General features: G+C 32.6%; 1 protein-coding gene across 1 annotated transcript; it reads left to right on the top strand.

The window, feature by feature from the left end:
- Positions 1-1,680: 1,680 nt before the first annotated feature.
- On the top strand, positions 1,681-5,572 carry LOC120074452 (GDSL esterase/lipase At5g03610-like). The gene is made up of 4 exons (XM_039027579.2): positions 1,681-1,904; positions 1,999-2,184; positions 3,796-4,073; positions 4,909-5,572. The coding sequence occupies exons 1-4, from the start codon at positions 1,841-1,843 to the stop codon at positions 5,422-5,424; spliced, it is 1,044 nt and encodes a 347-aa protein (XP_038883507.2). The 5' UTR covers positions 1,681-1,840; the 3' UTR covers positions 5,425-5,572.
- Positions 5,573-14,458: the final 8,886 nt, after the last annotated feature.

The raw sequence follows: 14,458 nt of genomic DNA, 5'->3' as shown, positions 1-14,458 counted from the left end.
AACTTGCCTCTTATTTTCATCAAAATAAATTGATAGATGTTTATATGAGATACAAATAAGTTTCACATTTCACTCATCAAGATAATGACTTTTTGGGTTCATTATTTTTAGATCAAATTACAATTTTACACGAAATGCTTGTTTGGGTTTCATGAACTCTGATATCATATTCAATACACATGCAATTTCATCTTAAAAACGTAATGAGAAAAGTAACCTACTTATCTTATAAAAATTGTGATGTCTCTTCGTTTCGCTATTGTAACATCTTAATATTGAAAAGAATTAAATATATTCAAGTAATGATATTGGTCGTTTAATTATAATTATAAACATGAGCCCCAATAAACAGTATATTAGTTCTCTATGTGAATTAATTACTGTTTGAACTAAAACAATTAATCACTATTTGTGTGAGTATATATACATCAAACAGATTAGTTTCACATCGATTAAAAAAGAGATAAATACATGACATCTAAATAAAGTTGTGAAAATTCATATCCAAAATAGACAATATCATCCTACTATCTAGTGAAGGTTGGATTGTCAATCATATATCTCATTACAAAAATCACCATTAATGTCCATTATTGCACTATGGCCCAAGTGGGTTAAATTTTGGAGTATCACCCTCTTGAGATTTAATAATATCCTGGATTATTATTTTTTCTTTTTTTGAGATCGAGAGCTATAACTTTTTTAGCATATAAAATATGAAATTGGATTATTACGTTCCCTAAGTTATATGCAATTTCTTCCTCCAGTTTACTATTTTAATTTATGTATGGTCGTTGAAAAGAGCTTAATTCAACTAGTATCAATATAGGTTGAAAATCATGAAATTCGTGATTTAAATTTTTGAAAAAAAAAATCACGATACCACACTTCACATGTAAATGTGAACATCATGTTTTATTTAACTATATGTGATGGTCCAAACCAATTGTTTGGAATTGATGTTACACCAACCTCTCTCTCTATATATATTTTCTAAAATACATATATTATAATTTTGAACCGACGATTGAGAAATCATCAAAATGTGGACATTTTAATTCCATATGGGGATTTTATGGACCCTACAAAAATTTCTTGCAATACCTATAATTCAAAGAAGTCCAAAACAGAAATTTAATTAAAAATATGCTAATGGCACTTAATGTCACCCAACAATTTGAACCTTTTCTTAATTTTTTTTAATGAAGTCAATCCAAACATAATGCATAAGACTATCGATATAATTATTAAATTAAAATTAAAAATAAAATAAAATTTTAATCCAAATGATAATCAACACATCATTTATACATAAATTTATTTCCAAACGTATATTTTCATACGAATTGAAAGAAGTAAATGAAAAAATCGTGTCTATTTAATTTGTTTGATCATCGATGCATTGCTTTTAGAATTTCTTACAAATCATTAATGCATCGCTTTTAGAATTGAAGTATGATGTAGATAGAATAGATGATATCAGAATAAATCCTTCAACCTCTAATATCTTATTAAAAATACCGGTAATCTGAATTATTCTTTTTATTTTTTTAGTGATTGTGTTCATATAAAAAAGAATTCCCAATAACTCGTAGATATATCGACCTAATCCAACAATTAATTAATAATAGAAACCTGCTTTCACATACAAGCTTTTTAATTTGGAACGTGGAAGACGCCATTGCTGAAGAACAATAGAAAATTACTATAAAAAAAATTAGAAATATTCTAATTACATCCATCGGTTCAGACGGACGCGGTTGGACCGGCCATTTCTAAAAACCACTATATATATGCAATAAAATTTATGAAGTAGTCGGATTGTGTAATTTGTAGAATTATGATGGCCTCAAAGAAGCTTTTGTTTACGTTTCTCTCTCTTCTCATTTTCTCTCTCCTTTCAGGTTAATATTTATTTCCCTTCTTTAGCTATGGAAGTTTAATTTTTGTGTGTTTTTGTGTAATAATGGAATTTAAGTTAATTAATTCCTTAATTAGGGCAAGGATCGGCTGGTCATTTCCATATTCACCCCACCAAGCTCATCGTCTTTGGAGATTCCTACGTTGACACTGGCAACATCAATGTCAATACTTCCGGTGCTCGGAACTTTCCTTATGGAATCACTTTTCCCGGCGTCCCTTCCGGTCGTTTCTCCGATGGTCGTGTTTTGACTGATTTCTTTGGTAAATAATCTCGTACTATCTCAAAATAATATTTCAAGTACTTAAAAATACTTTTTTTTTTCTTTTTTAAGTCATTCTAAATTGGTAGAATACAAAAAGTTTGCCATTTGAATACATAATCCCTATTCCTATGTTGAGCTATACATATATATATAAAGTTAGTTGAGTCAGTGCTATTAACATGACTTTCGATCTAATTTCTTATCTCACAATTATGGTACTAAAAAGATTTAAAATCACTTTTAATCTTTAAATTTTTATTAAAATTACAATTTAGTCACATTACTTCCAAATGTGTATCAAATTAATTCTTAAACTTTAATAAGTAACAATTTAGTTTTTATATTTTGAAAATTGTGATAGTTTAATCTCTATTATAATTTTTTTTTCAAAATTAAGTGTCAACTTTTATTATATAACAACTTAACTTTTCTAATTTATTAAACGAAATTGATTTTAACCAATTTAACGATTTGAATATGTAAGAAATTTCATTAAATTTTAAGAATATTTTTCACAATAAAAACTAATTCGTTACGATTTGTCAAGTATAGGGATTAAATAAAAATTTAAGGACTAAACTGTTACAAGTTTAAAGCGTAAAAGATCTAAATCATTACTAATAAAAATTTAGTGACTAAATTGTTACTTTAATTAAAGTTCGAACTTTTAAACAAAAGAAAAAAAAATCTAAACCAATCTAAAAAATATTTTGAAAAAGGAAACGGGCATGCTTTTGATTTTAGAAGGGGAAAAAGTTGTCCTAACACAAGTGACAATTTCTTTTGATGACAATAAGTTCAAGTATAGTCTTCCCCATATATTATTGTTTAAGGGTTTAGGTATATTTTTAACTTAAAAAAAGATATAACAAACGAAAGAATGAGATTTAACAAAATAAAAATAATTAGGGATAAAAAAAGACCAATGGTCGCTAAAAGTCAATACTCAAAAGTGGTTCAATTATAAATTAAACTTCGGTATATTAGTATAAAATTATTGGTTGGTAATGAATTATTCAAATAATCTATAAATTATGATGTTTTTATCTTAAAGAATATGAATTAGGAATTGAGCGAGTATATATATATATATATATATTAAATGACATGTATGTTAATGATTGAAAATTCTCTTTATTTTAATAAATAAAATAAACTAGAAGTTTGGGATAAGCCTTGAGGTAATTAAAAAATGAAAAGGTTTTATTATCGAGATCTTTTTAAATTTCTCTCGTAAATGTAGACTTCTCACGTGGTTTCATAAGATTTATTAGATATTTTAAATAATTATCGAACCCTTATATGCAAAGGAAGAAGTTTAATAATTATTATTTAAACTATATAAGAAAACTTGAAACGACGTGACAAGATAATAATTATTAAACTTAATTACCACGAAAGTCTTTGACATCGAGAATTTCATTGTGTACTAAACTTTATACATAGATTTATTTGTATGTAAGATAAATTGCAAAGCCCATGGAAAAGCAAAATAGTTATAAAGTACTTTAATAACATGGTTGTGAGAGATCTAAATTTTTGTAATTTATTTATTTATTTATTATTTTTGATATATATATATATAAATTTTCATATGTGACACATGTAGCAAAGTATCTTGGGCTGAAGAAATCTCCAACCCCATTCATTGCATGGCAAAAAATTGGAAACAAAAGACCGAAATTTGGTATCAACTTTGCTTTTGGTGGAACTGGCGTATTCGATACATCATTTCCTTTCCCAAATATGACAACTCAAATAAACTTATTCCAAAATCTCATTGCCAATTCCATCTTCACTTCATATGATATCCACTCCTCTATTGCCCTTGTCTCTCCATCAGGCAATGATTATTCCTTTTACCTAGCTACCAATGGTTCTCCACAGGTAATTAAACTTCATTGAAACTTATTACAAGCTCTGGTTATATTTCTAATTATGCATTGAAATGTCTTCAATTTGTTATTTTCTACTTTGAACAACCAAGTTTAGGGTCTTGCTGATTCTAGGGGTTAGAGAAATGCATTAGATAAACTTTCTAATGCTATGGGCACCTATAAATCTGCAATCTTATATTTTTTCTCTGATATTAAATTGCTCTCACCCTCTGCATATAGACTTTGTTAGGTGATATAATATTAAGAGTGTGTTTGGTTTAACTTTTCGAAGGTTTAATTTATTTTTTTAAAAAATTGAAATGTTTTGAAAATCATTCAAAATAGCTTTAGTTTTGAAATGCTTTCAAAGTGTATTTTATACATTTTTTGTCAAAATAGTTTAAATAAAAATAATTTAAAAAAGAAATAGTTTTTCTTTAGTCAATTCAAATAGACTCTAAATTTGCCTTCATCTATTAGTTAAGTTTTTTGGTCCATTGACAATTTAATATAGTATCAGAGTATGTGGTCTAGAGAGGTTATGTGGTTAAACTCCTACAAAGTTATTTTCACTCCAATTAATATTGATTTCCATTTGGTGGGTCTTCTTCATATTTCAAGCCTGCAAATGAGTGAGAGTGTTAGATGATGATTAAATTTGTCTACACCTATTAATTTAAGCTTTTAGGTCAATTGGTGATTTAATAGACATAGCTAACACACTGCTAATAAACTACGTAAATCTCTACATCGATTTCTACTGTTTACGTTTTTTTGTTATCTTTGTTTGTTGAATTGGTAACATATATGTATTTCTAATTTTGTATTATTCTTCTCATTGTTAGGGATTCAAACCATTCGTTATCTCAGTAGTGAATCAAATAGTCGTGAATTTGAAGCGCATTTATAGGTTGGGAGTGAAAAAAATAGTTGTTGTTGGATTAGGGCCTGTGGGATGTTATCCTCAACTTACAGCCCCATCATTCAACAAATGCAATGCAACTATGAACTCATTTGTTGAATTTCACAACATTTTATTGAAGAAAGCTGTGGAGAAACTTAACAATGAAACAAAGGGATCTCCTAATTTCTTCATTCTTGATATGTATGACACGGTTTTGTCCATCATCCAAAACAAAGGAAACCCTAAAGTTGGCGTAAGCTTTAAGACACCGTTGAAGCCTTGTTGTTTTGGAGTAAGTAGTGAATTTTCATGTGGGAGTGTGGATGAACATGGCAACAAAATGTACACTTTGTGCAAACATCCTAATTTGGCCTTGTTTTGGGACTCCCTACATCCTACTCAAAAGGGATGGTTTGCAGCATTTAGCTCTTTGAGATCAAATCTCAAACATCTTTGAATAATTTTCATATTCCTTGTTTGTTTTATGTTAATTTCTTTTGAGTTTCTTTGCCAATAAAAGTTGTTCAAGATGTCATAATGTACCAAATCAATCTCCTTTAATGTATTTGAAATTGAAAGTGAACCATCGATCTTTAAGATGATAATTCGGTTATCTTATCTATTCAACTATATTTGTATATGTTTGAATATGAAACCTCCATATGATTTGAATCTAACCACCACAAATGCCAAAATTCACAAATGCCAAAGCATATATAGTTAAGCAAAACTTTTACTTCTTGGTGCTTCTTCTATTTCCCCTATCACACACTCCATATACATAAAATTTGAGAATTATACCTTATATTTTCTATAGAAATATACTAGAAAAATATATAAAATATTTAATGTTGTATAGATATTTAATAGGGTTGTTTTCAAATATAGAAAACGAGTCAATTTATTTATAAATATTGTAAAATATTACCGTCTATCACTAATAAACTTAAACATTTTACTATATTTAAACATATTTTCAAAACTTTTTTCATTTAAAACAATTATCCTATTTAATTATTTAGTGTCGGTAGACAATTTTGTTATAATTTGATTTTTAAAGTTTCTCTTTCCTCTATTTTGTTTCATATATGTGTATGTGTATGTGTGTCTATATATATAAACCATTCCCATTCCACTCTACTACACTACAACAAAAGGGCTTCCATGACACAAGGATGTAGCCAAATTGAGATTGGAGGGAGAAAAAAGTATCACAAATGTGAATAAAGCGCATTTTTTGGTGGGTAAAGGCGGAAATTTTTGTATTTCTAAAAATTATGACAATCATTAAATGTCATTCGTCTATGACATTTATCAAATGTCATTAAATATTTTAAATTTATAATTATAATATAATAAAATAATATGAAATCCTAGTAAGAAGATGATAAAGTAAAGCAGCCGTATTTTGCTTTAGTTTGGCGTTAACCCTCCTCCCGCTCACGATTTCTCCCTCTCTCCCTCCATATTTCATCTTCAAGTCCCACAGATGAAAATGTAGCCCTCCAAGTCATTGTACTCCAACCTTGTCGTTTGCTGACCGTCATGTAATGACCATCATTCACACTGCCGCTCAGGTTGTTGTCGATAAGGTTATATTATTCTCTTTCTTTATCTCTCTCTAAACTAACCTCCTGTGCAGGTTACAATTGCACTCTTCTAATAGTTTCAAGGTGATTGTGCAACACTTGTTTTTGTCCTCGAATGAGTCAGTCGATCTAAATTCGAATAGTCGATGACACAATAGGCGTTTCTCACAACCTCTACCCCCGTTCTTGAGAAAATGTTTTAGAAAACGAGTTTATAGAAAAAAGTTTTCGCAAACGTATGAAAGCATGGTTGGGCAATGAAGATTAGTCGTACAGCTAGAAAGCAATAAAAAGGTCAACAACGCTTTACAAACTCTTGGGTGTGAAGATAGGACAACTAGTCATACCCCCACATAGTACATTCTGAACGAAAAGACATCAGCCACTCATGCATATGGAAACGGGTGAGCAGTCATACACTAGAAAAAGTACATAAAAAGTAAACTAACTAGAAATATATAGAATGAAAGCATAGTAAAAAGAGGTGGATGCGGGCATGCGACTATGGGTAATATGCACGAGACAAGCATGACCGTGACATTCACCCCCACTCAATTGGTTGACGTCCTTGTCAACTGACCCTGCTCGAACTTTGCAATTTGTTGAGTAGTTGCCTTGAGGTCTTCTGTGCGCTCCTAACTGACTTTTCTGTCTTGGAGGCTTTTCCACCTCTCTAGGAACTCTTCAAAACCTTATCCTAGTCTTCTAACTCCGTTGTTTCTTCCAAAAAATCTCTCATCGACTTCTTCTTATGTCATTCTCTTTGTCGTGGTAGGCAAACATGTCACAACACTACATCGCCCATCAGCATGGTTAAGGTGATAGGGCTTCAAATTACTTACATGGATGACAGGATGAATCTCCATCCATGAATGTAATTGTACCCAATAAGAGGCTTTCCCAACCTTTTTTATGACTGCCATCGGTCCTTTATAGCTCCTCATGAGGCAACATTCTCTTTGGCCTTGCAATCAAAACTGTTCTGGGCGTAATCTTACCTGGACTTTGTCCCCTAGTAGGAACTCTCGGCGTCTGGGCTTCCTTTTCCTCCATCTGTTCGTATTCTTTGATTTGTTCCCTACGTAAACATGAGCTACGTCGAAAGATTGTATCCCTCTTCTGGTGAAGCTGCAAGCTCGAGGACTTTTATTCGCACAATGGTTGCCTATGGTGTGTGCCATGAATGACTATCTACCATTTACAATCTCTTGATCAATTCTCCTTTTTAGAGGCAAGAACTTGTGTAAGCTATCCGACTTGACAACGTGACATTTTTCTAAGATACACAAAATGTCTTGAGGGACTTTCCCTTCCATGGCTTTAATTGACTCATGGATAAGATCCCTCTTCAACTAGAGGGCTAAGGTCATCTTTACCCCATTCGATTGTTTGATCCTGATGCACAATGGTGGGTGTAGACCCTGTGATCACTATGCATTTGACGAGGGGTATCGATATCACCTTGTGTTCGAGCAAGAATTCCATCCCTAACACTAATGGATTTAACATGTAATTATATGAAGAAATCAGGAACAATAAGCACTCTAATTCATTAATTTTAACAATAAATTTCAGCATGTTCATAAGGAAAAAGAGGGTTTCAGAAATTACCTTTGTAGAACCTCTTCAATCCACGAATTCAGCAACAAGGTGTGGACCACCAATAGATCTTCTCTACTATTTTTTTGGACCTTAGATTTGATTGTTGGACTCAAAATGAACTGAATTGAGGGAAAAATATGGATATTTTTTTGGTTCTTCAGCTAGAGAATGAAGAACTCTTCTTTTTCTCTAAAAAAAAGAAAAATCGACTGCATGGTCCATTCTCTCAGCCCAAAAACCTCAGATTTTGTTCTATCTCTTCATGCAATCAGATTGCACATTAAATTGACAGCTCTACCTTGATCAATTTTGAGTGGGATTGAGTGGAAGATGAGTCAAGTTGGAAAAATGTGGGATAAACCCACTTATTTTAGAAAAATATAATTTTCTAATTTAAAATACAATTTTAAAACAAAATCAATTTTTAATTTTTAATTTAAATTTCTAAAATTTAAATTGAAACAAAATTGATTTTATTTTTGTATTTTCACAAAATTCAATTTTTGACTTTAAATAAAATTAATTCAAATAATTAATTAAAATAATTTAATATCAAATATTAAATTACTAAAACACAAAGTCCATGACTATGAATGGATTCATGAAATTAATATTTAAATCATATCTAAATATAATCCAATTCTCCAATTTCGCTTAATTCAATAATTAAACGTGTAATTATGTCGCGTATAATTAATAATTTCTTAATTTGAATTTGGACGTTTCAAATTAAAATCATCACTCTATTCTAAGGTTTATTCTGTTTGTGAGCTAGTAGGGGATCTAATGGACCTATAGATCATGGGCTCCAACGATCTGAGATTAATTGGCTAAACTCTTTAAATCGAATTTAATCAACATTTATTAACTATTGGGTCACTTCATTAAAGCCCAGTAGTTGCACTCCCCTCAATGTAGATATATTATGTCCACTACCATAATTAGTAAGTTAACCCTTCACAGGTTGGTCGTAATAACGACTAGGTCAATAGTTGTTTTACCCCCGAGATTATATTTTGTTCCTTAAGTCGCACTGATCCTCTAATGAACAATTTGTTTGTGATCCAATCACTAAAACGAGTCCCTCTTGGGCCAATGAGAGGGTGGGACCCCTTGTTCAAGACCTACAATTAGTACTTAAGAGAACAACTTCTCTACTATCTCTAATGGCAGGTATGAGCGGATTCCATCTTGTACTCTATGTCCCCAGCTATCTACTTGATCTTACCCCTGAAATGGGAGACTTATTGAGCCGGCGCTATTGAGCCAACCCCCTCCCATGAAAATCTAAGAATAATCCTGAATAAACATGAGTTTATAGTTAGCTCAGGATTAAGATTTGTTACCTAGGTCATCATTTTAAAATAGTCAATTTTAAACAGTAAACAATGTTGTAAAGTAAGAGTGACTTGTTTTTTAGTTTAGACTTACACAAACTCATTGCATAGGATGCCCCCAATCACATATTTCCACATGAACTATTCAGGATCACATCGTTTATACTAAATACAGAGTGGGCCACATCCAATAGTGTTACCAGAATAAGGTACCCAACCTTATTCATATACTATAGGCCGTTTTGGCTATTTACTAGAACTTGATCCATTCTTATGTCTTTACATAAAGTCCAAGTATTCATGTAATAGTCATGGATATTATTTTATTGAATTTAGTCTTTAAAAGTATAATTTACATATTCAATAACAGTTTTATTGAATAAATCTCAATAATATATTTATTGTAAATAGAATATGTTTAATATTTACAAACTGTGAGTTTTAGGGCGTACAACCCAACAAACATCACATCAAAGTCGTCCATTTTAATGATCACGAAATCGACAGGGCAACTCCAATCATCCAAATTTACGATTATTCTCTTTACTATTCTTGTAATAGGCAAGGCTACAGAGTTCACTACTTTCATTTTCCCTGGATCTCCTTCCCAACGGAGATTCAATCGTCTGGCTTCTGTTTCAGACATAAAGTTATGGGTGGCTCTAGAGTTGACCATGGTACTCTTGCCGATCTATGATTGACCCAAGCATCTACATACATCAATCTGCCTTTTGGGGTTCCTTTGTTTCAGCCATATGCCTTTGGAGTGCAGCTAAGAATCTTAGAACCCCAACTCATGGGGTTTCATCTTTATCTACTTGCGTATTATTGTCCTCTGTATGAACAACTTTTCCTTTCGAGTCTGAGGCTAATGAGGCTTAAAAGAAGTTAAAGACTACTCATTTTGAAAATTTGCTTGCCTTATGCTACCTCTTGCATATATAACAGGATAGGGGACGATAAAATTTTTGTTGATTTGGCCCCCACCACGTATTTCTAGTCTTCTATTGAAGTGGTTTACCATCCCCACTAGTGTCCTTATCTCCCCCACCATTTCTCAGTGGGCTTGAGTAGTTGCTCTTACTTCCTCTAGTGGGGAGAGTGTTGCATCATCTCTTAAGGTTCATCATTTAAGTCAAACAATTGTTTGGTCCCTACGTATGTGGTTGGAAAATCTTGTACTTTCTATTCATATAGTTTCGTTTTCACCCACGGTTTTAGATCTTTGACACAACAGAAAACTTTGTCTTTTTTGGACATATCTTGTATGTCTAACATCAGCCCTAAAAATTCTTTCACATAGTCTCTAATAATGCCAGTATGTTTCAATTATTGTAGCTTACATCTTGCCAAAATTTCAACATTTTCGAGGAAGAACTGAGAATGCAATTCTTGCTTCAGTATCTTCCATATGTTGTTGGTGCATCGACCCTCTTGAATGTTCATGGAACGAGACCACCACCATAATTTGGCATCCTCTATTAGATGCATAATCACTGAAGTGATCTTTCACTCTTCAATAGTTGTGTTCGTAGCTCTAAAATACTGCTCCATATCAAAGATAAAATTTTCTAGCACTTTCGCGTCACGAACCCCATAAAAGGGCTTAGGCTCAAGTACTTTTACCCTATTGAATTGGACCGCATCGCCAGCTGGGGCTTGGTTTCCTACTGCTCTCATGGTGAGGTTAACTCTTGCACTAATATCTGGAATCTCTGCTTTGGTGACATCGAGAGTGGCTCGAAAGTCTTTGGATAACGCAATCCCCATTTGAATTATCGCTTTCAGCAAGTTGTCTAGTTCTTTGACACACTCTTCCATAAGGGCAACAAAGTCCGTCGAATCATCCCCATAATCAAAATTATCAGTGTTGAGGTTGATACCCTAAATCTCGTAGGGTCCTATAGTTTGTAAACTATGGATGAACAAACTCTTATGTGATTAATTATATATGATATTTTTATGCACTTTGTTAATGAAATATGTGATATTTTAGTTGCATTAACCACAAACCAATAAATTAACATCCAAGATTATCGTTGTAACTTAAATATGTATGTGTAGACATACAGGTGGATCATGTTTAAGTGATAACCTAAATGGTCTGTAGTATATGGATAAGGTTGGGTACCTTATCCTTGTGACACTATGAGTATGGCGCTTTGTAGGTGTTACAAATGGTTTAAAGTGCTACAAATGATCTGATCCTTATCATTCATGTATTAGACATACGAGTGGGGTCTTTCTATACAAAGGAGTTTGTATAAGATCGGACCACAAAATGTTTAGTTTCATTATACAACACCGTTCATAATAGAGACTTTCATTTCACCACGATGACCATAGATAACATGACCTTAATCCTGAGTGAGTTATGAACTCCTGCTTATGAGGGCAGTCCTTTGATTTGTATGGGTGAGAGTGGCTAGATCGTCGACTCAACAAGCCTACCATTTTGGGGATTCGTCTGATTGGGGAGCTGGGAACACAGCTACACAAGATGGCATTCACTTCTTTCTCGAAGCAGGGATAAGTAGATAAATTGCTCCTTGAAGGGCTGATCCTGGGTCTTGAACAATGTGACACCATACCCTCTCCTAGCCCGAGAGAGGTTTAGTCATAGTGAGACTATGACCTATTATTCATTAGAGGGATCAGTGGTACTTAAGGATTTAGATCATACTACAGGGGCAAAACGGTAATTTGACTAAGCTATACTTACGAGCAATTTGTAAAGGGTCATTGTACTATTGATTGGTTATATCCAATGGACACAGAAATATATCTGTAGTGCGAAAAATGGAGCTGTCGGTTTTTAGTGGAGTGCCCGACAGTTAATGGAAGGTGGATGATGTAATTAAAGAGTTTAATTAATTATTCACGCACCATTGGAGCTTCAAGCTACAGATTCATAAGGTCTCCTTGATAGCTCAAAAGTATTTAATTGAGAATCAATTTTTGGGGTGAATTTGAATTGTTCAAATTAATAAGAGGGAATTTAATTATATATGATTCAATTATATATGATATAATTGTTATAATATATTTGATACATTATAGTTTAATTCGAGGAAATAAATAACTAATGAGATTCAAATAGTTGTTATTTTTAATATAAATATGATTTATATTAAATGTCATAAAATAGAGAAAAAGAACTATAGTTAATATTGTATATGATTCAATATTAAAATTATAGGTTATAAATATAATATGATAAGTTGGTTATCATATTCATTTATATTATTTTATTATTTTGTATAATAAATCCCATTTTCTATCTAACCACCTTAGTGGGTAGTTAATTGGTTTCTTATCGAAAATGGAATAAAAAGAAATTAGTTTCTTTTCTTCCTTACAGAATCTACACAACAAGTGAGAACTTATACGATAGAGACTATTCACAAAACGATTGAGAACTTTCCTATACGATAGAAAGTCTTCAATCTTCTTCCTCTTCCAAACTCAACACCCTCCAAACCAAAATAGTCAGAGCCCACTACCCCTGGGTTCTCACCCTGAGAATATTGAGGATTCCCTGTGGTAGTGTCTTCATACTTTTGGTTCGAGATTTCTTGAAGAGGGTCTTCAAGTTTGTTGCTGTTTGTTGAGTTCGTGACAGTTCGAGAGTTTCATAAGAAGAAGTGTTTTTCAAAGGTATAATCTCTTGAACTCTATTTCTTAATAAATAACATACTATAATTTACTATTGAATGCATATGTTGAATGTTCACTATAAATTTGGTTTTCGATCAAAATGGAATTTGGACGATCCGCTTCCGCTCAAGGATCTCTTTAAAACGAGTTCCTTCAATCAATTCTCATGGCTTTTGCTGCTAGGGTCTCAACCTTAATAATTCCTGAACGACCATTCCGTCCAAGCGGCTAGCCACCGCATCAATTTCATTGGTCTTATTAGAGACTTCTTGTAACTGAGTTTCTAGCAACCAAACTTGATCAGAGACTTCTATTAGATAGAGCATTTGCTCTTCTATCTCAACAATCAGTTAACATGGGACTTACCCAACTGCTTTGTAACAAATATGATCACAACTTCTTAACTTCACGAGTCGACTTGGCTCTGATACCAATATCACAATCGCACTCTTGTAAGAGTCTCAAGGCAATTTTGTGGCACTTGTTCTCACCCTCGAACAAGTCAGATAATCCAAATTCGAATAGCTGATGGCACAATGGACGTTTATTGCAACCCTTACCCTAGTTCTTGAGAAAATGTTTTAGAAAATGGGTTTAGAGAAAAAGGTTTTCACAAATGTTTGAAAGCATAATTGAGCAATGAAGATTAGTCATACAACTAGAAAGAAATAAAAGGGTGAACAACGCTTGATGGCATATAACTCTCGATTGTGAAGATAGGATAACTAGTTATATCCCCACATTCAATTGAAGGAACTCTTATTCAAAAGTGCCGACGAGCGAAAGTAGATCTTTCCAATTCATTGTGATAGAATTACCGCATATACATTCAAACATACTTTCATAATGCTAAAGAGATCAAGAAATCATACCAGATGAAGATTTTTTCTTTACAGTGAGTGTGAAGCCCAATCATCTTCCTCGAACAATCACCACTCGGACAGAAGGAAATAGAGAAGACAACACCACTCAGAGCCCTCAGTATTCTTGGAGTGAAAATCCAAAGTGTGGGCTTTATTCGAATTTGGTAGAGAGAAGGAGGAAGAGAAACTGAACACAATGATCAAGCAAGTGGGAGATGTGGTCGTCTATCGCATAGACAAGATGCTTGAACATTTAGGTGAAGTATATTATCGTGTAGGAAAAGTAAGCGATCGCCTAAACGATCGTTTAGGAAAAGGGTGAGCAATCGTTCGAATGATCGTGTAAGAAAAACTAAGCTCGTCTATACGATCATTTAGTAAATACCGGGAGCTAAACGATCGCTTAGAAAAAAGGTAAACGATCGTTTAGATAATAGCACACA

Source organism: Benincasa hispida, chromosome 3 (genome assembly GCF_027475165.1).
Source record: "Benincasa hispida cultivar pf3 chromosome 3, pf3_genome.v1.1, whole genome shotgun sequence".
NCBI classification, from domain to species: domain Eukaryota; kingdom Viridiplantae; phylum Streptophyta; class Magnoliopsida; order Cucurbitales; family Cucurbitaceae; genus Benincasa; species Benincasa hispida.
This window is presented reverse-complemented; position numbering and strand designations above follow the sequence as displayed.